The sequence below is a fragment of the Balaenoptera physalus genome (genome assembly GCF_965194825.1).
Source record: "Balaenoptera physalus genome assembly, chromosome: X".
In the NCBI taxonomy this organism is placed as follows: domain Eukaryota; kingdom Metazoa; phylum Chordata; class Mammalia; order Artiodactyla; family Balaenopteridae; genus Balaenoptera; species Balaenoptera physalus.
This window is the reverse complement of record NC_138903.1, coordinates 62942888-62968791: the sequence shown is the minus strand read 5'-3', so window position 1 is coordinate 62968791 and position 25904 is coordinate 62942888. Positions and strand designations below refer to the sequence as shown.

The 25904-nt window shown below is 36.4% G+C and overlaps 1 protein-coding gene across 5 annotated transcripts in view; it reads left to right on the top strand.

The window, feature by feature from the left end:
* The window catches only part of PHKA1 (phosphorylase kinase regulatory subunit alpha 1), a 141290-nt gene that overhangs the window by 108532 nt on the left and 6854 nt on the right, over nucleotides 1–25904 (top strand). For 3 of the 5 annotated variants that reach the window (XM_082445964.1, XM_082445963.1, XM_082445960.1), the window contains 11 exons: nucleotides 99–275; nucleotides 1858–1949; nucleotides 2308–2447; nucleotides 11659–11815; nucleotides 12290–12369; nucleotides 13564–13642; nucleotides 13783–13912; nucleotides 16418–16519; nucleotides 17463–17578; nucleotides 17708–17755; nucleotides 24669–24839. In XM_082445964.1, the coding sequence (XP_082302090.1) occupies nucleotides 99–275; nucleotides 1858–1949; nucleotides 2308–2447; nucleotides 11659–11815; nucleotides 12290–12369; nucleotides 13564–13642; nucleotides 13783–13912; nucleotides 16418–16519; nucleotides 17463–17578; nucleotides 17708–17755; nucleotides 24669–24839 (1292 nt within the window). The remainder of the gene's footprint in view (nucleotides 1–98; nucleotides 276–1857; nucleotides 1950–2307; nucleotides 2448–11658; nucleotides 11816–12289; nucleotides 12370–13563; nucleotides 13643–13782; nucleotides 13913–16417; nucleotides 16520–17462; nucleotides 17579–17707; nucleotides 17756–24668; nucleotides 24840–25904) is intronic. The other 2 variants (XM_082445961.1, XM_082445962.1) reach the window with 2 other exon arrangements.

Sequence of the window (25904 nt, the reverse complement as noted above, 5' to 3'; positions counted from 1 at the left end):
GTGAGCACAGGAGTCAGTCATTCTGTTTGGTGGGGTAGATTGTGAAGTAACTAAAATGTTTATTTTTTTCTCTCCCCCTCCCCCCACTAACCTTGCAGCTCGCTTTGGTGATGAAGTTGCTCGTTATTTAGATCACCTTTTGGTGCACACTGCTCCCCATCCTAAAGTAGCCCTTACCTCACAGAAGGGAGGGCTAAATCGGTTCCGAGCTGCTGTGCAGACAACCTGCGATTTAATGTCCTTGATGACCAAGGCCAAGGAGCTGCATGTACAGAGTGAGTAATGCCATGACTCACTGGAGTCAGGAACAGGATGACATGAAGCCCAGGATGGGGGTGGGGTGTTTATTACAGTGTAGGCAGGAACTTTGTTTTGTTCACTGCTTTATCCCCAGCATCTCCGACAGCACCTAGAACATATTAGTTGCTCAAATATTTGTAAAATTAATGAATTTTTACAATTAAAAATTGGTAATTAATGGGTATAGTTTTGCTATAGATAGTGCTGTGTAGTCTGGTTTAACCAGTTACATAGCAAGAAGAGACAGAACAAGAGACATGGAGCATATTCAATTTTAACATCAAAGTATTAAAATGCGGAAAGGATTTTTTCCTCCTTTGGAAAAGTCACTAATTTGACAGTAATTTTATTTAAAGGGAAAGCATTGCAGACTATTACAAGATAGCCTTGCAATGGAAAGGGAGATATTCTCCCTTAATTAAGCTAAATCTGGTTCCTTAGGCCAGCTGTAACTTATACAGTCAGTTGTTCCAGCAGTGTAGAGCGGTATTTGTCAACTACAGTATCATTCTTCAACAGCTTTACCATTCTTCTCCCCAAGACTACTATCCTCCCTCAGTAGTATTCACAGTGGAGGATGTCTTCTACCACTCATTGCCAGGAGTAGTCATGGCTCCTAAGAGTGTTCATTACCTGTATGATAGCTACATATGAAGGGACAGAAGGGCTCCTTGGCCACACCTAGAGGACCTAAATGTTAACATTTCACAGATGATGAGAATGATTGAGATGCATGATCTTACTGTCTAAAATTTTATTGACCATTACTAACCAAAGATATTAAACATGATCATTGGGGAATCATTTAACAGTTAGAAAAGGGAAAAGCTTAGCATACATAGCCTTTGCGTATGCTTCCTTGACAAAGGGCTTATGCAAAGACATCAGCTTTATTAAGTTATACTTCTTGATTGTGAATCAGGAAACTTGAGCTTAATTCCCAGCTCTGCTACTTACTTGCTTGAACCGTTATCTGAGCTCTGTACCTCTCTTTCTGTATCTGTAAAATGGCAAAAATGACAAGAGAGTCTCTCCTTAGAGGTTATGGTAAGTGTTTCAACAATGAACTGTAAGTAAAAATCTTAGGAATATCTCAAAGTTGGTCAGCCACTACATTTTTTGATTCCCTAGATAGGGTCATCCATTTATCTGTTCTCAAGCAATTCCAACTGCTAGCGGCCAGATATTCTTCTGGGAGAGTCCAGAAAATATAAAATGTAACTGGGTTCTTTCTGTTATATGTGGTAGTCTATTAAAGTATCTGTGATAGCACCATTGTGGTGTTGATTACGTTCGTAGAATTTAATATCTTATATGTCCAGCTGATGCTATAATTCTAGATATTCCATTCAAAATATGTTTATTGATTGATTGAATATCCTTTGATTTATCTGACCTTCATATTTCTTTTCTTTGCTATTACCAAGAAAGGGTAAATTTCTCATTCTTGTTCTATAAAGAACCAACCCATATGTAACTTCATTGTTGAGGTCAACTGTGCATTTTTATTAATCTCTTAATTATCTAAGCTTTTCCATAAATATCAACCTCTTGCAGATGTACACATGTATCTTCCTACAAAGATATTTCAGGCTTCCCGGCCTTCACTCAACTTACTTGACTTACTTCATGCACCACAAGAGAACCAGGTAAATTTGCACAGGAGGTATTTCTATCAGCTTTTTGCAAAACTGCCATTCTTACAGAAAATAATAAAACTAGCCATTATGGTTTCTGCTAGTAACTGGTGGTAGGCAAAATGCCACCATGGTGAAGACATATGTCCTTTTTAGTTCACTTTTTAAATGGGCAAGTTTTTCTAGTCAGGCTTAAGAAAACTAGATTGCTGTATCATACATTCTGAAGGTGTCATTGTTTTTGCTTTACTTTTTGTCAAAATTTAGCAAACTCTTATGGAAAAGGTTTAGAAAGTGAAAAGATCAACACTCTAGGGCATTATTTAAGGTGATCACTTGTGGATTTTTTTTGTCTTTTCTCAAACTAAAGGTTCCCTCTGTTCGTGTAGAAGTACATCTTCCTAGACACCCGTCTGGGGAAGTGGACTTCAAAGCACTGGTTTTACAGTTGAAGGAGACCTCCAGCTTACAGGAGCAAGCTGATATCCTCTACATGCTATATACTATGAAGTAAGTGATGGATATTATCAATCTACTTTCATGATCATATAGAAAAGAAGTATAGCATAGTAAATATAGCACTGCTCTGGAGTCTCACTGATGTGGATTTGAATAGTTTTGCAACCTACCTACTGTGTAACTTTAAAGTCTCAATTGTCCTCATTTATAAAATTTGGATTATACCTACCTCATAGAATTGTTGTAAAGATTAAAACAAGATAAAATATCTGCAGTCTCTGGGAATAAAGACACAGACCTACTAGAGAATGGACTTGAGGATATGGGGAGGGGGAAGGGTAGGATGTGACAAAGTGAGAGAGTGGCATGGACATATATACACTACCAGACGTAAAATAGATAGCTAGTGGGAAGCAACCGCATAGCACAGGGAGATCAGCTCTGTGCTTTGTGACCACCTACAGGGGTGGGATATGGAGGATGGGAGGGAGGGAGATGCAAGAGGGAAGAGATATGGGAACATATGTATATGTATAACTGATTCACTTTGTTATAAAGCAGAAACGAACACACCATTGTAAAGCAATTATACTCCAATAAAGATGTTAAAAAAAAATATCTGCAGTCTCTAATACAATGCCTGGTACATAGTAAGTGACTAATAACGTAAACATTATTATCATTATTATGGTTATTTTAAGCCTCCATTATTTGGTAAAATCTATAGATAAATAAATTTTTAACTCAAAAGAAGTAAGAATATGGAGGCTTACAGGAAAAAAAAAGTAGCATTAGTGAGTGTTTGCTATGTGTCAGGCATCCTCTGCTAGGTACATTTTATCTAGGTACCCCTAACTCTAGGTACCTTGAACTCCTCTCTCCTGTCCCCCAAATTCCCCCACAAAATTACCTGTTCTTCCTCATTTATTCATGTTGTCAGCACCCTGAAGAGGCAGGATGGACCCCCGCCCTCCCCTAATTTGTTTTGGATGTCAAGACTGATGATGCCACACAAATACCAGAAGGGTGTGGGTCCTTAAAAAGCAGGGAAAGAGGCTGGATTTGGAATTTTATTATGATTAGGAGGTGAGGCTGGGATGAGGGTTCATTCTCAATGGCACCAAAAGAGGGAACACTCAGACTTTTTTATCAACTTGCTCAGACGTAGGCTGGAAAGGAAAGGGGAGTGGTAGGACTTGAAAGCAGTCAGCAGTCAAATATCAAAAATGGAGTTGCTTCTATGAAATTCTCTATCTCTATTGTTGGAATCAACACCTACCTAATCATCAAGCCTTCTCCCTATATCCAGTTAATCACCAAGTCTGTCCAGTTTTACCTCTAAATATTTATCTTCTGCATCTCTAATATTGCTGCCTTCATTCAGGCCTATGTCTCTCCCTAGGACTGTTGCTACAGTTTCCTAACAAGTCTTTCTACTTCAATCTAGTTTTCCTCAAACACATCCTCGACAGAGGAGGGAGAGTAACTTTGATGATATTGCCGAAATGCCCAGGCTTATACAAAAGTAGAGAGAACAGTGTGATGAACACTTTTGGACCCATCTCCCAGCCTGAACAACTATAAACTCATGGTTAATCTTGTCACATCTATATTCTCATTCTCTCTTCCTCCTGGATTATTTTGAAGAGGATACCAAACATTTTATCATTTTATTCCTAAATATTTCAGTATTATTTCTAAAAGACAAAAACCTCTTAAAACATAACCACAATGGGACTTCTGGTTCTGGACAAGATAGAGTAAATGCATTTCTCTCTGTTCCTCCTGCTAGGTACAGGAGGACATTATTTATAAAACAAACATAACAAGATGTTGAAAGGTGGAGAGAAGGCGGCAGACTGGCTAAGGACCTCATGATTCAAGGACTGAGAGGGTGCTGACATCCCCAGGTTTCCTTTGTTGCCTCACTGGGTGCTGGAGAAGCCAGCAGCCTGAAAAGGCCAGTCAGTGGGCACAGACAACAAAAGCCCTAAGGAAAACCCATTCTTCCCAGACAAAGGGCTAGGAGAGAGGCACTCTAGCAACACAGACAACTTTTAAACAATAACCACTCTATTCCAGCCAAGCACCAGAGAAAAATCTGCGGTGCTACCCCTGTCAACAAAGGCTGAGTGGAAAGCCCAGACTTCTGCTCTCACCAAGGCAGGCACTGCTCCACCTTTCTCACTGCCAGGGGAGTGTCAAAGAAGGCTAGGTAGGGATCTGGAACTTTCATCCCCTCTAGGTGGTAATGAAGTCCCCTTGGCCTGACTCCAGAGCCTATGCCATTTCCATCAGGTTATGGTGTTTAATGAGTAAGTAAAAAAGGAAGCTGAAAAGCCCACCAGCACTAAAGTCAAAGTTTTACACATCCAATTTTATTAAAAATAGCCCAAACATATTTTAAGCCATTTAGGGCCTGCCTGCTTTGCATCCTCCTCAAAACTCAACCTGCATCTGCTAGCAAGAGATAAGCCCTGGGCCATGAGTGTCCCAAACCATTGCTGCCATTCAGAGCTTTCTAACCTAGAGCCTCCCCACAGTGCTACTGAGGGACTACACCTAGACCTGTAACCCCCCTCCTCCCCTCTTCCCTGGGAGTTCCCTTGCCCTCCTCCTGTTATGGATGGTAGAACTTGTGCCTTATATAAGCCTCCTGACAGTCTGATGCTGTGAGGGACTTTCCCTCTCATACAACCCTGTCCAAGTGCCAACTGTTAAAGCTTGTTATGTGCTACTACCAAGAAAAAGACATGGGTTTTATTACTCCGATACCTTTATTCCTTTCCTTTTTCCTTTAGGGTAAGGCAGTCTGTTCAAAAAGTATTAGTTGAATACTTATGTGCCAGGCACAATGCTAAATGCAGAGTAGTGAAAAGATAGAGAAGGTGAGAAGAGATAAGGGTTAAGGACAGAATGACTAATGACTGTAGCTTGAATGAAAACTGAAGATTCAGCAGGGTCATTGGGATAGGCAAGCAAAGGCTTGAAACACTCAGGCTTTCCTACCAATTCAGATGATCCATGGTTGACTGCCAACTCTTCCACTCCTAACACATGAGTTTTCTTCATCTAATCCTGTACATACTAACTTCACCATAACATCTGATCAAAACCTGTAATCTCACTAGAACTAGTACTCTAGTATCAAACCACTTGAGTAGATTGTTTGATGTGCTGCATGGTGTTTAATACACTTGGAATTCTGCCCAGTATCCCTTGTGGATTTGAGTAGAAACTGGGAGGTGGGGTTTCCTATGTCTATTGACTAGTATTCCTTCTGTGAGTTGTCTGTTCATAACCATTGTTTGCTCTCCATTGGATTATTTATATTTTTCTTATAGTAATAGTATATATTACTATTTTGTTTGTTGTATTTGTTGCAGATATTTTGTCCAAGGTATTTGTGTTTTAACTTTGTTCATATGCTTTTCTCTATGCAAAAGTTTCGGGGTTTTTTTTAATATTTATTTATTTACTTATTTGGCTGCACTGGGTCTTAGTTGCGGCACGCAACATCTTCGTTGTGGCGTGGGGGATCATTAGTTGTGGTACGTGGGATCTTTAGTTGCAGCATGTGGTGTCTAGTTCCCTGACCAGGGATCGAACCCGGGCCCCCTGCATTGGGAGCGTGGAGTCTTAACCGCTGGACCACCAGGGAAGTCCCAAAAGTTTTGTTTTATATAGTCTTTTCTTTTTTGGCTTCTGAGTTTCTTATCATGCATGGGGAGAACCTTCTCCCCTCCCAGAATTTAAAAATATTTTAAATACCTTCAAGAATTTTAAAAAATTTAAGTCCTTAATCTACTCAGAATTCATTTTTATATGTCTTCTTACTCAACATGTCTAAAGTCAAATTCAGTCTTTACCAGAAACCTACTACTGCCTGACGCTTTTCATGGTATTATCATTCTTTCAGTCACCCAGACTTGAAATTGTGTCAACACCATCAAGTCCTTCTCATCCCCTGCCTCTCCCTACCACATCACCCCCACTACTGTTGGGAATCAGTGACCAAACCTATATCCTCTATAATCTAACTTTCGACCTTTATCTACCATTGCTCCCCCATCACAATGTGAATACTGCCACCAAAACAGCCTGCTACTTATCACATCCAAAACAAAGCCTGTATATGACCACTTTCAGACCTTGGTTCATGTTTTTTCCTCTGTCTGGACTACTCTCCCTTTACCACATCCCATCTCTCCTCGTTGGAATTCTAGCTATCCATCAAGGCCTGGATCATCTGTCACCTCCATGAAACTTTCTCTGATCCCTAGGAATAAAAAGGATCTTCCCTGATTATGAGATCTCATAACATTTATTTTCATATTATTTATTTTTATTTTGACCATTTCAAACTTAGAGAAAAGTTGTAAGGATAGTACAAAAAAAAAGTTCTGAGAAAACCATAATTCAAAAAGAGTCATGTACCACAATGTTCATTGCAGCTCTATTTACAATAGCCAGGACATGGAAGCAACCTGTGTCCATCAACAGATGAATGGGTAAAGAAGATGTGGCACATATATACAATGGAATATTACTCAGCCATAAAAAGAAACAAAATTGAGTTATTTGTAGTGAGGTGGATGGACCTAGATTCTGTCATACAGAATGAAGTAAGTCAGAAAGAAAAACAAATACCGTATGCTAACACATATATATGGAGTCTACAAAAAAGAAAAAAAAATGGTCATGAAGAGCCTAGGGGCAGGATGGGAATAAAGACGCAGACCTACTAGAGAATGGACTTGAGGACACGGGGAGGGGGAAAGGTAAGCTGGGACAAAGTGAGAGAGTGGCATGGACATATATACACTACCAAATGTAAAACCGATAGCTAGTGGGGAGCAGCCGCATAGCACAGGGAGATAAGCTCGGTGCTCTGTGATCACCTAGAGGGGTGGGATAGGGAGGGTGGGAGGGAGGGAGATGCAAGAGGGAAGAGATATGGGGATATATGTATACATATAGCTGATTCACTTTATTATAAAGCAGAAACTAACACACCATTGTAAAGCAATTATACTCCAATAAAGATGTTTAAAAAAATAATAAAATTAAATTAAAAAAAAAAAGTTCTGGATATCCTTCACCCAGATCCCTCAGATGTTCACACTGAGCTTTAATATCTCTCTCTCTCTCCCCCCTCCCTGCCTCCTTCCCTGTCTTCTTCTTCATCATCTCATCATCATCATCACCACACACACATTTTTTTTCTGAACCATTTGACAGTATGTGGCAAACATGATCCCCTTCTACCCCCAGATACTTCGATGTGTATTTCCTAAAGACTAGGAATTCTCTTATATAAGCACAGTATAATTGCCAAAATCAGAAAATTAATTTTAAGATAATACTGTTATCTAATCTACAGACCTTATTGAGATTTGTTGGTTGTCCCAATAATGTCTTTATAGCAAAAGAAAATCTAAATGATGCATTTCATTTAGTTCTTATGTGTCCCTCATCTCCTTTAATCTGGAACAGTTCCTAAGTCTTTATTTTTAATGTTATTGACATTTTTGAAGGATACAGACCAGTTGTTTTACAGAATATCCCTAAATTTTGGTTTATCTGATGTTGCCTCATAATTAAATTCAGGTTATGCATTTTGGGCAAGAATACTACTGAAGTGATGCTGAGTTCTTCTCAGTGTATCTTATCAGGAGGCACATAGTACTGATGAGTCCCATTTCTGGTAACTCTGACCACTTGGTTAAGGTAGTATCTTCCACGTTCCTCCGCTGTAAAGTTACTATGTTATACTTCAAAATTAAAAAGTATCTTGTAGAGATGTACTTTGAGACTGTGAAAATATCCTGTTACTCTTCAGACTTTCATTCACTGTTTCTTGAATCCATTGATTCGTATAGTATAGTATAGATTTAGTTTTATTATATTAAACATTTATATTATATATAATTTGATATATTGAATAGATAACACATTATCATGGTTCAAACATTTTAAAGTACAAAAGGATACAGTGAAGGGGTAAAAAGTCTTTCTCCCACCTCTGTTCCCCAGATACCTGATTCCCCTCCTCATAGACAATCAATGCTATTGATTTTTTGTGTATCCATCCAGGGACATTTTATGCATATATAGGTAAATACAGATATATATGTGTTTACTTTTATACCTGTTTACCCAAATGGTAGATTGAATACCTTTTCTTAAGTTTAAAAGCCATTGGTACTTATTTTGCCAGATGTTCTTTTGTTGTTTTTTATTTTCTTATCTATTTGTTGGAATTCTTTTTTTTTTAACCTCTTAATCTCCCTCACCTATTTCTCTCCTCCCCCCACTTCCCTCTCCTCTGGCAACCATGTTTGTTCTCTGTATCTATGATACTATTTCTGCTTTGTTATGTTTGTTCATTTGTTTTGTTTTTTAGATTCTATATATAAGTGAAGTCATACGATATTTATGTTTCTCTGTGTGACTTATTTCACTTAGCATAATATCCTCTAGGTCCACCATCCATGTTGTTGAAAATGGCAAGATTTCATTCTTTTTTATTGCAGAGTAATATTCCACTGCGTGTGTGTGTGTGTGTGTATGTGTATATATATATATATATATATATATATATATATTTATATATCACATCTTTATCCATTCATATTGATGGGCATTTGGTTGCTTCCATATCTTGGCTATCATAAATAATGCTGCAGTGAACAGAGCTGTGCATATATCTTTTCAAATTAGTGTTTTTGTTTTCTTCAGATAGATACCCAGAAGTGGAATTGCTGGATCATATGATAGTTCTATTTTTAAGGGTTTTTTTTTTGCCTTTTTTGAAAATTTTATTGAAGTATAGTTGATTTACAATGTCATGTTAGTTCAGGTGTACAGCACAGTGATTCAGTTTTATATATATATATATATATATATATATATATATATATATATATTCTTTTTCAGATTCTTTTCCCTTATAGGTTAGTACAAAATATTGAGTATAGTTCCCTGTGCTATATTGTAGGTCCTTGTTGGTATTTCTAAGTCTTTGAGGAATCTCCATACTGTTTTCCATAGTGACTGCACCAATTTACATTCCCACCAACAGTGCATTAGGGTTCCTTTTTCTTCACATCCTCATAAACACTTGGTATTTCTTATCTTTTTGATGATGGCCATTCTGACAGGTGTGAGGTGATATCTCATTGTGGTTTTGATTTGCATATCCTTGATGATTAGTGATATTGAGCATCTTTTCATGTGCCTATTAGCCATTTGTATGTCTTCTCTGGAAAAATGTCTATTCAGATTCTCTGCCCATTTTCAATCAGATTGTTTATTTTTTTTGACGTGACTTGTATGAGTTGTCTATTTTGGATATTAACCCTTCATTGGATATATCATTTGCAATTGTCTTCTCCTATTCAGTAGGCAGCCTTTTTGTTTTGTTGACAGTTTCCTTCTCTGTGCAAAAACTTTTAGTTTGAGGTAGTCTCATTTGCTTATTTTTGCTTTTGTTTCCCACACCTGAGGAGACATATCCAAAAACATATTGCTAAGACCAGTGTCAAAGAGTATACTGTATATGTTTTCTTCTAGAATTGTTATAGTTTCAGGTCTTACATTTAAGTCTTTAATCCATTTTGACTGTATTTTTGTATATGGTGTGGGAAAGTAGTCCAGTTTGATTCTTTTGCATGTAGCTGTCCAGTTTTCCCAGCACCGTTTATTGAAGAGGCTGTCTTTTCCCCATTGTATATTCTTGTCTCCTTTGTTGAACATTAATTAAACATATAATTGTGGGTTCATTTCTGAGATCTCTATTCTGTTCCATTGGACTGTGTGTCTGCTTTTGTGCCAGTTCCATACTGCTTTGAAGACTGCAGCTTTATAGTATAGTCTGAAGACAGGGAGCATGATTCCTCCAGCTTTTTCTTCTTTCTCAAAATTGTTTTGGCTATTCAGTGTCTTTTGTGTTTCCATACAAATTTTAGAATGCTTTGTTCTAATTCTGTGAAAAATACGATTGGTATTTTGATAGGGATCGCATTGAATCTGTAGATTGTCTTGGGTGGTACGGTCACCTTAGCAATGTTAATTCTTCCAATCCGTGAGTACGGTATGTCTTTTCATTTGCTTATGTCACCTTCAATTTCTTTTATCAATGTCTTATAGTTTTCTGAGTACAGGTCTTTTACCTCCTTAGTTAGATTTATTCCTAGGTATTTTATTCTTTTTGATTCGATTTTAAATGAGATTGTTCTTAATTTCTCTTTCTGATAGTTTATCGTCAGTATTTAGAAATGCAGCAAATTTCTGTATATTAATTTTGTATCCTGCGACCTTTCTGAATTCATTGATGAGTTCTAGTAGTTTTTTGGTGGAATTCTTTATACATTAGGAAAATTGGCCTATGAATTGCAAATATTTTTCTCAGTTTGTAATTTGTCCTATGACTTTGCTTATAGTGGTTTTTGCAATAAGAGTTTTGTATATTTATATATACATATGTATATAAATGTATCGATCTTTCTTTTATGGCTTTTGGTGTATAGTTCACAGTTTAAAAGTCCTCTTGACTCTGAAATTATAAAATAGTTCTCCCATATCTCTTTTAGTACTTTAACATTTAAATTTGATACATTTGGAATTTTGGTGTACAGTGTGAGGCATGGATTCAACGTTTTTTCCAGTTGGCTACTTGATTGTCTTAACATCATTTAATAAATAATCTACCTTTTATCATCTATTAAATTCCCAATTTCATAGCACTTCATATATCTTTTATGGTACTTCACAGTTGACTTGTGTTATAGGAACTTTTACGACAATAATGTATATGATGTGTGTGTGTGTGTGTGTATATATATATGTGTATGTGTGTGTATATATATATATATATATATATATATATATATATATATCTTTTAAAAATAAGCACACATTCTTCATACTTCTTCATTAGTTCCCTAAGTGTAGCATACTTTCTGAACTTTCAGTAGTTAAGTTAAATCTTTGACTTTAATTTCAGCTACTTTGAAGCCCATTAAGAGGGTAAAAGAATGTATTTTGTCAAAACACAACTGAAACTAAGACTTATTCTTGTCTAGGTATTCGGCTTTCAGTACTGACTTAAAAATCGTTTTACGAGAATTCGTAGTAAATAACATTCATTTCCTAATGAGAGAGACCTATCAAAAACAGGCATATTCACTATGACACAAACAAAATATTGTTGCCTGTAGCTTTATTTATAATTAATGTAGACCTGCCTTTAACATTCCAGAGGACCTGACTGGGACACTGGATTGTATGATGAGGGGAGTGCAACAGTCAGAGAGCTGCTTACTGAGCTCTATAGCAAAGTTGGAGAAATTCGTCACTGGGGCCTGATCCGATACATCTCTGCAATCTTAAGGAAGAAGGTGGAAGCACTCGATGAGGTACTATAAATTCTTCTTGAATTTATACCAAATCTAAATGGAGGTGCTTTTTAAAAATTGGTTTCTGCAGTTGATTTTTAAGTCAGTCACCACAGCATCTAACCATTTAAGATGTTGTTTTTCCCACATAACATTTCTGATTATCAGGTAGCTTTTTTTGTTTATGAATGTCAAATATATAATACTGAAGCATATAAACTGTAGACTTATAGAGGTGTTATAAACTATGAGAATTCTAGGTCTTAAGAATGAATTTATACTAGGCTAAAAGTTCCTACCTTTTAGGAGATAAAAATACTTCATTGTTCCTTCCTAGAAATCCCTCTTTTCTGATCTTCATCGCATTTCCTGAGGAAGAGATTGATGTGTCATTAAGTTAAGGGGGAGCAAAGGTTTCTAGGCTGAAAAGAGAAAATTTCGTGGAAATGTGAGGTGTTATGGAAAGGATAATACTATTATACTATTTATTCCTAGGCCTGCACAGACCTTCTCTCCCACCAGAAACATTTAACAGTGGGACTCCCTCCAGAACCTCGAGAGAAGACCATCTCTGCGTTAGTATGGTTTTTGTTTGGGTTTGATCAAGCTTCTCTGAGACTTTAAGGAGCTGTGTGGACTGACTGCAATTCTCTTGTCCTAATCTATAAATGGATGATACGTGTGTGAGCTTCTATCAGGGACAGTCGATGTGAGAATGTTGGTAGTGATAGGACATGAGTAAATGAAAGAGAAGGTTCACAGGGAGTAGTACTCAAATGTATTTTGCTCTTTTGGGGTTTTTTTGTTTGTTTGTTTTTACTTATTGGCTTTACCAAACGTTTTATTCAAAAAACAAACAAACAGGGCAACTGGGATTAGCCCCCACTCTAGACTTTGTTCCAGGCCTCTCTCCTTGGCTTATAGATGGCTGTTTTTTCCTTATGTCTCTTCACATTTCTTCTCTCTCTGTCTGTCTCTGTGTCCAAATTTCTCACTTATACAAGACACCAGTCATATTAGATTAGGGCCCACCCAATTACCTCACTTTAGCTTACCTCTGTAAAGACCCCATCTCCAAATAAGGTCACACTCTGAGATACTAGGGATTAGGATTTCAACATAGGAATTTAGAGGGAACACAGTTCAATCCATAACACCTTACTCCTGGCAAACAGAACCTTTTATTACAAATCAGATCAATTTTGTGGCTACTGTGGGCAATCCAAAAGGAGATGGCATGCCCCATGCCCCCAGAGTGCTTAGTATCAACAGGAGAGTCAGAAGTGTAGGAGGGTGTGTATGCGTGTGTGTGTGTGTGTGTGTGTGTGTGTGTGTGTAAACTGATGAAACTATAAAAATCAGTATAACTCTATAAGGTGTGATTGTAAAGTAATAAAATGTCTTCCAAAAGGCACAGCTTAGATTTAGTTTACTACTTTTTAGCCATAATAGTTACTTGTCAAATGTTAAGAATTAACCATGAAAGACTGGTCTGGAAGGACGTCATGCGGTGACTTTTAAATACAATTTGGAAGGAGAAGGGCAATCCAGGCTTAGAGACGGGAGAGCAGAGCTCTCCTGAGTTGATATGGGCCAGAGTGCTTTGGGGAGGCAGTGAACTTTGAAGACTGAAAGAACCAGAATGCTACCAGTAATGATGAGATGTTGAGACACTGACTTGGACTTGGGAGGAGCTTTTTTATTTTCTCAATAAATTTAGCTTTAAGTAGTTGCAGAATTTTGTCTTTCTTCACTGTCCTCTTCCTTAGACCTCTGCCCTATGAAGTACTCACTCAGCTGATAGATGAAGCCAGTGAAGGGGACATGAGCATTTCAATTCTTACACAGGTGAGCAGAATTATAAAGCCTAATCTGATGATTGATATTTAAAAGTTTGCTTTCAATTGATCTGGCAATTTCTGAAGACCACAAAATAAGCCTTGTGAGATCTAGGGCATAATTTTTGTCTATATTCATTCCATGCACAGGAAATAATGGTATATCTAGCCATGTATATGCGAACTCAGCCTGGCCTCTTTGCTGAAATGTTTCGACTTCGAATTGGTCTGATCATACAAGTTATGGCAACAGAACTGGCCCACTCCCTTCGATGCTCAGGTATTCAATTAAGTAACTGTTTGAGGCAGAATTCACTTTTAATAGAGTTCTACTGAGTTTTGAATCAGGAGGGAAAGGAAGCTAAAAGATTTTTATCAGTAGCTCAGAAGCTGCATATAGCAGTCTTGTTCCCATGTTAGTCAGTCTCTATACAAGTCAAGGGACTGCTATGACAAATTTATATATTAGTTGTCAACTTCAAAATTCACCTCCTAGGGGCTCTGCACTCCCAATGACATTCCTAACTCCTAGAGTGATCCGAGACATATATCAAACTAAGTGTGACAGACTGGGTTCGATTCTGATTCAGGCATGGCCACCTCTGGCTGTCAGATTGAGTCACCACATCAGTTTGATTATAGTGTCAGTATTCTGTCTAGTCAACATCACGATCAAATAAAGGAAGGCAATATTTCTATTCATATTTATCTGACAAGACTCTTTTTGATATTAGCTATAGGTATATTTGGCAAGGTAGCAGTTTTAGTTAGAAGAATAGATGGGGCCTTTGGAAGCTGTAGCACAGAATTATGGGGGGACCCCATGGCATGACTATTTTTTCCTTCGGTATTTGATTTCAACAAGAATGGCAAAGTAATAGAGATAGAGATTGAATACAAAGATAAAATCACAGTTGCAAAACTCAATTTTAGCCATTGTTTCAGTTAAATTTCCCCAAAAGGCTTTTAATTGAGCTGTTAGCAAGTAGCTAAATTTATTGGTTTGAATCTAACCTAAATTACATGAGATAATGTATATTTAAATAACCCTTTAAAGGAATAAAGCTAATGATTATTTTATACCTACCATATGCCAGACACTGTACTTTTTGCTTTATATTTACATATATTATCTCATTTAATCCTTACAACAACCAACTGGAGAAGGTATTTTTATCTCACTTTTACTGATTGTAAAAGGAATTGAAACTCAACAAACTATTGGATGTAAAATAGGCTCAAGGATGTATTGTACAACACGGGGAATATAGCCAATATTTTGTAATAACTGTAAATGGAAAGTAACCTTTAAAATTGTATAAAAGTTTTAAATTCTTTAAATAAAGCTAATGAGCAGTTTTTTAAAAATGAAACTCAGAAAGGTTAATAACTTGCCCAAAGTTACATAACTGATAAATAGTGAAATTTGAGTCCAAGTCTGCTTGATTCCAAATGATCGCCAGTTCAGCACATTGTTATAAGATTACATGTATATATTTTTTTTTTCTCAAGCTTTGGTATCAAGTGATGTTTCATGAGAGTCTGATTATTCAATAATAAACCTCAAGAAGGGATAAATCCCCAAACATTCTTCACTTTTCCTTAATTGCCCATTACAGATATTTTTTTTCTTGTGGATTCATCAAACCATGGCTATTTATTTCTTCTAGGATAAAGTCAAGATCCCTGGGTCTGATATTCAAGACCCTCAACAGTCTGGCCTCTACCTCCCACTTCAACAGTACTTCCCACTAATTTTATCAGTCCCCATCCTTGGAGATTGATGTCTCCTCTTATTTCCAAAGCATTTATTGTCTATACCTCTCATTTGGCACTTAGTATAGCCATGCCATGTTTTACTGTTGTTTATCTTGTTTACATGTCCAGTCTCTCCCAAATAGCTGGTCAGCCTCACAAGGTCAAGTACCATGTCATACCTGTTTGTACTAACATTGCTTAAAATCATGACCTACATGTAGTAAACTCATAATAGGTGTCTGATGTTGATGAACAAATTCAAGTTATCTTCTCAATATTCTTCATAATTTCATAGATTCATATCTATTCTCTTTTTAAATCCCCATATTTCCAGATGGAGAGAAGTTTTGATTATTTTAGCCCATCTTCATAGATACAATCATTGCTTTCTCCGACTGGTTTCCAGTTCCATTGTGCTCCTTTCATTCTTCCCACTTTCAAATAAAGATTCTACTGAATATCCTAATGATGTGGAAGAGGGGTGAAGAAGAAATCAAGGGCCTAGTTAATCCATAAACTGGATAATCAGTCCTTAAATTATTAAGAATCTGTTGGAGGATGAATGCCTAGGCAGTATGGTGCTGGAAATTTATTTTTTTTAACATCTTTATTGGAGTGTAATTGCTTTACAATGTTGTGTTAGTTTCTGCTGTATAACAAAGTGCATCAGCTATATGTATACATATATCCACATATCCCCTCCATCTTGTGTCTCCCTCCCACCCTCCCTATCCCACCCCTCTAAGTGGTCACAAAGCACCGAGCTGATCTCCCTGTGCTATGCGGCTACTTCCCATTAGCTAGCTATTTTACATTCAGTACTGTATATATGTCAGTGCTACTCTCTCACTTCGTCCCAGCTTACCCTTCCCTCTCCCCCTGTCCTCAAGTCCATTCTCTACGTCTGCGTTTTTTCTTCCAATCAAGTGACTCAGAAATTCTAAGCAAGAAAGGAAATAGAGAAAAAATAGGGTGAGAGTGGCAGGTCATTTAGAAATCCCTCTGTTCTAACATTTCTGCTGAGTAGCTGAGGAAGCCACAGATGGCCTGATGAGTCTCAGTCCTTCAGCCATGAAGAACCTCCTGCATCACATTCTCAGTGGCAAGGAGTTTGGCGTGGAACGAAGCGGTAAGGTTGAATCACTGCATTTCTATTTCAGAATGTTTGTTTTAAATGTCTTATTGATTTTAAAGTGGTTTTCTTTTATCAGAGGAACTTTTCTCCCAAATAAATAGGACCCCAGTATATGAAAGTTAAAACCAAAGCTGTCTTCTGGAACAAGATTTGGAAACCACTGTGTGTCTTTTTTTCCCTTAAATGATATGTCAATTAAGTAGATTACTAGCATATTTTGTTTTGGACTGTTTTATACATTCCCTTACATTATCTTAAGACTCTACTTTAGGACAACTAGCAACGTGTATCATCTGAAACTTTCTTGTATTCCAGTTGGCAATAATTCAGTAACACTTATAGTGGGGTGTGCGTGTGTGTGTGTGTGTGTGTGTGTGTGTGTGTGTGTGTGTGTGTGTGTGTGTGTGTAGCTGCTACAGTGCACCTGATATATCCTTTCACTTTTAAATTCAAATACATTTAGGGGTCTATCATAAATTAACCTTACACCTGCACTTGGTGGTTTGGTAGTGGTATTTGATATCAAGTACCTAAAACATCAGAGCAAATGAAAAGAGTTATCTCTCATGCTTAACTTTTAGACTTAAAATAAATAAATATATAATGTCAGATGGATGGATACTAGACCTTAGCGTGTTATAAAGCAGTGTTCCTCAAGCCTTACTGTTCATAAGAATCACCTGGGTTTCTTGCTAAACTGCAGGCTTTAATTCAGTAGGTCTAGAGTTGGGCCTAAAATTCTAACAAGCTTCTAGGTGAAGCTAATGCTGCAGGCCTGTGGACCACACTTTGAATAGCAAGGTTTAGTTGGTTGTTTGGTTTTTATTATTACTAACATAAAAGGAGGACATACATCTAAGTCTTTTAAATGTGGTGGAGAAAACAATTTGAACCTGATTATCGTCCCTCTTTCTCTTTAATCTGTCATGCTATATAGTTCGTCCCACTGATTCAAATATCAGCCCTGCTATTTCTATCCGTGAGATTGGTGCTGTTGGAGCAACCAAACCAGAACGAACTGGGATTATGCAGTTAAAAAGTGAGATAAAGCAGGTAAGATACTACTTGGGAACTGAGCTGGGATACTTTCATATTTAAGAACATTCTTTTGGACTCAGACTTTGTTAAGATCATGTATTTTGTTTCATATTCTGAGTTTAATTTGAGCCATTTATTTTTCAGGTGGACTTTCGTAGACTGTCTATCTCAACTGAGAGTCAGGTGAAACAAGTAGGGATCCTTTAACATAGATTAACCTGTATTTCTATAAAACATGCATGAGCTTATGGCTTTTTTACAAATAAGATAAGCCACATAGTAGCTTGTTTGATTCTCCTTTTTAGCAATCTTTCTGTAGATAGCTTTCGTTTTTCTGGACCAAACTATCTTGCTGATTTTAAGAGGAAAGTAACTTGTTTCTGATAGCAAGAAATTGAAACCTTGAATTCCTCTTGTTAGGATTAATACATAATTTTGGAATTAATTTTCTTATGAAAGTAGACTTACATTTCTTACTTTTAAGAACCAGAGTAGGTAAGGGCTTTTTTAAACATCTATTTTCAGTTATTGTCCAGAAATTAGATTTTTATCATTGTCATGATAGAGGTATATGAAAGGTGTTGTGAACACATAGAGGAAAAACATATAAATCAATCTGGGAGTTGGTGGGAGTCACCAAACATCATACTGTAGGCTGTCACTAATTTTTTCCTTGAAGATGAGAATAGATGAGTTATTGTGTTATACAAAGAAATAATTAACACAAACTTCCGTAGTGTTTTTCAAAACTCTGGGAAATGGTGTGATTTCAAAGTCTTTTAATGAAAAGCTTAAAACTACTCCCTCTACTTTCAAAATAGAAAGCTTATGCTAGCTTACGATATTAAAACACATCCAGAAGAGGAAAGGCAAAATGGAAATTTTGCTTGTTTGTGTGCTTGCGTATCTGTTTGTTTTAGGAGTCAGAAACCATTTAGGAAAATAAAGAGCCAATGTTTGATGTTTAATTTGAAGTAAACTTAATTTAGATATACCTATCAGATACCCTTTTACGTTTATATTATGCAAGTACAAGACCAGAATGGAATAAGAAAGGGCCTTGTGATAGAAAAGTGTTCACTTTACAGGTTTTTTCCTAGACAATTTGGATAATCTGAACATTTTCCTATCTGAAAGGTTAAAGAACTACATTTCATACTGAAGAGTTAAAGTGATGTTCCTGGTAAACAGTCCTTGTTTTGGTTGAGAGTGATTGGCTAAATACTTCATGGTTGTTTATAGTCACAGAGTATTACTTACAAGTTCATTATATATTTAGAACTTGAAGTCCATGTTCCCAGCTAGATTAGTATGATATTAAGGACTTGACCTACCCAGCCAGCTATATCATTTAATTTTTTTTACACATACACTACCTATAGGACTTTAAGAAAGCCAAAATCATTAGGACTGTAATTTAGAGGATTGAGAGCTGTAAATTTTCATTACTTTCTTTCTTCTAAATACTGATTTCCCCCCTCACCTGCCTGTCTGGTATTTTGTGTTGTTCTAAGCCCTTTTCTCTGCCACTCACCAATGCCCTCTTTTCTGATTATAGAAAAAATACTTGTAAGGTAGTTTTATTTATTTTACCCTTTACCATGACTTCTAGAGTCAGACTATTTCATCAGCTTTTTTAATGATAACATGCTGGCTAGTTACTTGAATAGTCTATAATTTTACTCTACTAATAACTTTTAAAAACACATAATGTTTGCCTTGCCTCATCCCTTTTAAAAATTTATTTTCTCAAATATTTTTCATAGCCCAATGGTGGTCATCCCCTGGGTGTAGATTTGATGTCACTGTTTTTTCTGGTAACTGCTGTTATCTTGTATTATATGACAATCTGATTGACTGAAAAAAATGAATCAAAAAGTAAAATTTATACTTATAAATCAACTTCATGCAGGGTGATATCTTTCCATTTCTTTTCCAAAAAGGCAGGTGAGGGGGTTCAACTCCAACCTCTTTTCCATTTCAGAAAACAAAATTCAATTTAATAAGTATTTATTTGTTAAGTATCTGTTCAGTCATTTATTCTTTCAACTATTATAATTAATTAAATGCTTGCTATGTGCCAGGCACTGGAAAGCATCGGTATCCGCTGGGAACTTGTTAGAGATGTAAAATATTGGTTCCCATCCTAGGCCTACTGAATCAGAAAGACTGAGGTGAGGCCCAGCAATCTGTGTTTTAATAAGCTTTCTGGGTGATTCTGATGCACTTTTAAGTTTGAAAACCACTGGGTTACCTATTCTTATTGTTTATTCATTTGTAAATATTAATTGAGTGCCAATTTTGTGCCAGGCACTGGAAATACAGTAGTGAACAAAACAGATGTGGTCCTTGCCCTCATGATGCTTACAGTTTAGGAAGACTGATCTCTGATTTAGTTTCCTTGGTTTAAATCAATGATCCATAATGGCCTATGATTTCAGATTTCTTAGGCTGAAGAGATTAAGGCCAGATGACAACCAAACAAAAAATGGAAAACTATTGGAAACAATATTGGTATTTCTATTGACTTTAACCAAGTATATACCCTGTAATGAATTAGTGTAGTATGACTTGGCCAACTTTGTCATATCTACATTAATAAAGGAAGACAGAGGCACAGAGGAGGAGTTAATCTAAAAGCTCAGAACTATTGATATTTGGTTTTGGAAAACAGTCTGAATAGCCTTTGTGGTTTGACTCCACTCTCAGCAGCCTAGGATCTTGATGGTAGAGACGAAGACAATGAAGATAAATCAGATGGAGTTCATTTACTTGGTACATCAGTGTGATAGTCACTGGCCAATAGAAATGCCTTAGGGCACTTTTCTCTTTGACATAGCAGTGGTGATATAGGCATTTGATCCAAATTAAAATGTAAGAAGTTCTTTTCTGAGAAAATATTTCTATTACCTTCTTTTTATTTTATATTTATTTCTGAATCTAAACTGTCAAAGAAACACTTTCCCCAATGTATTTTGTCCTTTACTTTTGTAAGTTTTATGTTGTAGCATGTACCAATACTTCATTCCTTTATATTGCTGAACAATACTTTACTGTATTGATATACACCACATTTTATTTATCCATTCATCAGTTGATGAACATCTGGGTTGTTTCTGGTTTTTGGCTGTTACGAATAACGCTGCTATGAACCTTCATGTACAAGTTTTTGTGTGGACATATGTTTTTATTTCTCTTGGATATACATCTAGAAGAAGTGCTGGGTCATTTGGTAACAATGTTTAGCATGAGGAACTGCCAAATTGTTTTTCAAAGGGGACTGTACCATTTTACATTCCCACTGGCAATGTCTGAGGGTTCCAATTTCTTCATATCCACACCAATCCTTGCTATTGTCCATCTTTTTGATTCTAGCCATTTTAGTGGGTATGAAGTGGTATCTCATTGTGGTTTTGCTTTGCATTTCCCTAATGGCTTATGATATTAAATATCTTTTCATGTTCCAATTGACTATTTGTCTATCTTCTTTTGGAGAAATGTCCATTCAGATCCTTTGCCCATTTGTTAATTGGGTTATTTGTCTTTTTATTGTTGAGTTGTAAAGATTCTTTATATATTCTGGATACAGGTCCCTAAAGGTTCTTTATGTATTCTGGATACAAGTCCCTTATCAGATATGTGATTGGCACATAGTTTTTCCCATTCTATGTGTTGCTTTTCACTTTTTTTTTTCTCTGAAGAATATCAACCACGGAATTTACTTTCTTGATAGTGTCATTTGAAGAACAGAAGTTTTTAGTTCGGGTGAAGTCCAATTCATCTAATTTTTCTTTTAGTGTCCTATCTAAGAAGGCTTTGCCTAGCCCAAGGTCACAAAGATTTATTCCTATTTTTTAAGAGTTTTATAGTTTTAGCTCTTACAGTTAGGTCTATAGTTATGTTTATGGGTCCCCAAGACCACCTCTCGGGTTCAGTGATTCACTAGGAGGACTCACAGGACTAAGCATACTCAAAGCTATGACTTATTACAGCAAATGAATACAAAGCAAAATCAGCAAAGGGAAAATGTGCATTGGACAAAGTCCAGGAAAAACAGGCACCAGCTTCCAGAGTACTCTCCCAGTGAAGTCACACAGGATGCAATTCCCCGTGCAATGAGTTGTGACAACATGTATGAAATATTGCCAACCAGGGAAGCTCATTTAAGACTCAGCACCCAGGGTTTTTACTGGGGGCTGGTCACATAAACAGCCTCTGTCTGGCATGTACCAAAACTCTAGACTCCCAGAGGGAAAGCAAATGTTCAACATAAACCATAGTGTTTCCACAAACAGTTTAGGCACAATAAGCCACTGTTAATCAATTCTGAGAATGGTGGAAACCCTCCCAAAATCCAGCTTTCCAAATGCCAACCAAGGGCCAATCTTATAATCAGGCCTTTCCAAGAATAGCATTTCTGGCCTGCTATGTTAACTCTTTTTTGCACAGTAACCCATTTGGACTTAATTTTTGTGTATGGTGTGTAGTAGGGGGTCCAACTTCATTCTTTTGAATGTGACTATCCAGTCGTTCCAGCACTGTCTCTTAGATAGAAGACTATCTTTCCTCCGTTTACTTTTCTTGACACCCTTGTTAAAAACTGACCAAAATGCAGTGGTTTATTTCTGAACTCCCAATTTTATTTCACTGATCTACATGCCTAGCCTATGCCTGTATGACGCAGCCTTTTGTTTTTTTTTCCAGAGAAGGAAGGATTTATTACTTGCAGCAAGTAAGGAGAACACTTGTTTTCCCAAAGCAGTGTCTCTTGACACAGTCTTGATTACTGTAGCTTTATAATAAATTTTGAAGTTGGGAATTGTGAGTCCTCCAACTTTGATCTTTTTTAAGATTGTGTTAGCTATCATGGGTCCCTTGAATTTCCACATGAATGTTAGGATAAGCTTGTCAATTTCTGCAAAGAACCCAATGGGATTTTGATGAAGATTGTGTTCAATCTATAGATCAGTTTTGAGAGTATTACCATTTTAACAATATTAAGCCTTCTGATCCATGAAAATAGGATCTCTATTTATTTAGGTCTTTAATTTCTTTCAACAGGTTTTGTAGTTTTCAGAGTGTATGTCTTACACTTCTTTCGTTAAATTTATTCCTAAGTATTTTATTCTTTTTAATGCTGTCTTAAATGAAATTGTTTTCTTAATTTCATTTTCAGACTGTTGATTGCTACTGTTTAGAAATACAATTAATTTGTGTGTATATTGATCTTATATCGTGCAGCCTCACTGAACTCATTTATTAGTTCTAATTGTTTTATAGTGAATTCCTTATATACAAGATCATGTCATCTGCAAATGACTTTCCACTCTGAATGACTTTTATTTTCTTTCTTAATAGCCCTGGATAGAGCCTCCAGTACAATACTGAATAGAAGTAGCAAGGTTGAACATCTTTGTCTTGTTCTGATCTTAGGAGGGAAAACATTCAGTCATCAACCATTCATTATGATGTCAACTGTGGGTTTTTTGTAGGTGCCCTCTATTAGATTTAGGAAGAACCCCTTTGTTCCCAGTTTGTTGAGTGTTTTTTATCATTGAAGGGGTATTAGAATTTATTAAATGCTTTTTCTGCATCTTTAGGATGATATGGGTTTTATCCTTTATTCTGTTGATAGGGTGTATTACATTGATTGATGTCCAGATGTTAAAACAACCTTGAACTCCTAGAATAAATTCTACTTCATCATGTGTATTAAAAGGTGTATAATCTTTTTTATATGTTGCTGAATTTTTAGGTTTGCTAGTGTTTTGTTGAGGATCTTTGTATCTGTGTTCATAAGGGGTATTGATCTGTAGTTTTCTTGTGATGTCTTTGTCTGATTTTGGTGTAAGGCTAATACTGGCCTCATAGAATAAGTTGGGAAGTTCCTTCCTTTTCTCTTTTTTGGAAGTGTTTGTGAAGAAGTGATATTAATTCTTCTTCAGATGTTTGGTAGTATTAGCCAGTGAAGCCACCTGTACCTGGACTTCTCTCTGTGAAAGTTTTGTAATTAATAGTTATATCTCTTTGTTATAAATCTATTCGGATTTTGTTTCTTCTGGAGTCCATTTGGATAGTTTGTGTCTTTCTAGGAACTTGTGGTTTTCATCTAAGTTATATATCAATAATTTGTTGACATGTGACTGCCAATGGTATATCCTTACAATCCTTTCTATTTCTTTAAGGTTGGAAGTGATGTCCTCTCTTTCTTCCTGACTTTATTATATTTCTTTTTTTTTAATTTTTTGGGTATGTCTAGCTAAATATTTGTCAATTTTTTTGATGTTTATTTTCAAAGAAACAAATTTTTGGTTTCATTGATTTTTCTCTATTATTTTTGGTTATTCATTTTTCTTTCTGTTACAGTTTTTGTTATTTTCTTCTCTTTGCTTTCAGTTTAGTTTGCTCTTCTTTTCTTCTTTTTTTCATTGTCTTAAGGTAGAAGGTTTGGTTATTGATTTGAGATCTTTCTTCTTTTTTAATACAAGCATTTATAAAATAAACTTCTCTTTAAGCACTGTTTTAGCTGCATCCCATAAGTTTTGGTTTGTTGTGTTTCCATTATCATTCATCTCAGAGTGTTTTCTAATTTTCCTTGTGATTTCTTTCTTAACCCACTGGTTATTTAGGGATGTGTTCTCTAATTTCCACATATTTGTAAATTTACCAAATTTCCTTTTGTTACTGATTTCTAATTTAATTTCATTGTAGTAAGATAATATACTTTGTGTCTTATTTCAATTCTTTTACATTGAGGCTTGTGTTATAGCCTATGGGAGCAACAAACCAAGCCATAGACCAGTTAGAAGTTTAACAGAAATAACCTGGCAAAGAGACAGTGAAGAACCTCCCATGTCATCAGTATTTTTATGGCTCTTCTTATGTATCACTAGATGCTTTCTAAAAGGATCATACCTGTTTACATTGCTGCTAGCTACTCATAAGTCTTCTAGCTTCACTATAACCTTTTTGTCTTGGGTGTTACACTTAATTTGTGGTTTATAATTCTGCTGAGTGTGTTTATTATTCATTGTGCTATAGTACTTTAATCATAGAAACAGAGATAACTCTTGATTTATGTTCTTTCCTCTACTTTTCTCCCAAGTCACCTGGAACCTCTATGATTCCAAGTATTGGGTCCTTCCCTAGTGGATGTGATCAACAGACATCTAAAGATAGTCGTCAAGGTCAATGGCAACGCCGAAGAAGGCTGGATGGAGCACTAAACAGAGTCCCAATTGGATTTTATCAAAAAGTATGGAAAGTTTTGCAGAAGGTGAGCATAATACACTGTAGATGTCTCTTTATTTCACGCCCCCCCCCCCCATGAAATTATCAGTCTCCTTGTCTGAGATATGACATGACTATGATATCGCTGCAATTATATAAAAGTCATGCGCTCTTACGGATAAAACCTAGAAGAAAACATTAAAATGAAACAGTTGATTTGTTATTTTGACATTACTGATAACTTAGTCTCTCTCCATAACTGTTACTGTTGCAGTATTTATAAATGAGATTTCAAAAATCATCACTTCTCTGCTTTTTGGCCATGGTTGGACATTGTGGGACATTGTGATACATTTACTGCTAATCAAATGAATGTGGTGATAAAGACTCACTTTCTTTGTAGCTATTGTAGAGTAGAAATGTTATTTGTAGCAATGTGCTGTTAATAACAAATGTTACTACAGTAAAACAACTGTGGCATCTGGGAAGCTTTATGAGATGCTCTTACCTATTTTTTTTCTTGGATGAAAACTACTAAATAAATGCAGTCATAGTGATGCTGATAGTCCAAAGACTCTACTGGTGTGACCAATTTTTGTTTTTCTGTCAAAGGCCTAGTTTGCCAAAGACATTCAAGGGGACATCACACCATTATGATTGTGACAGATTTAGAAGGCCAAGAAGACTATTGTACTCATTCATAGATCTCATTCATAGTCTCATAGGTGCCACTTTTTGCTTCATTGCCCTTGGTAATGACCTGAAGAACACTTCAACCAGGACTTCAAAACCTTTAGTTACGTTTCTCCCCTTAGCACACTGATATTCTTCCAGGGACATAATCAGGTGATCCTTTGGAAAGGTGAAATTTGATTCCTCGAACTATCAACTCTGGCGATCTTCCTTTCAAAGAGTACCTATCAGTTATTTTCCTTCCATTTAACTGCTATAGCACAGTGGTAACAGATATGTGCTGTATCTCTCCAGCTCTGCCTGGCTTATGGCAATTCAGTTTCACAGACTACATGTAGTAGGTGCTCTTCTACCCAGATACCATGGAAAGTGTCTGTTCTTGTCATCAAAGAGTTTAATCCATAGTTATCTTCTTACA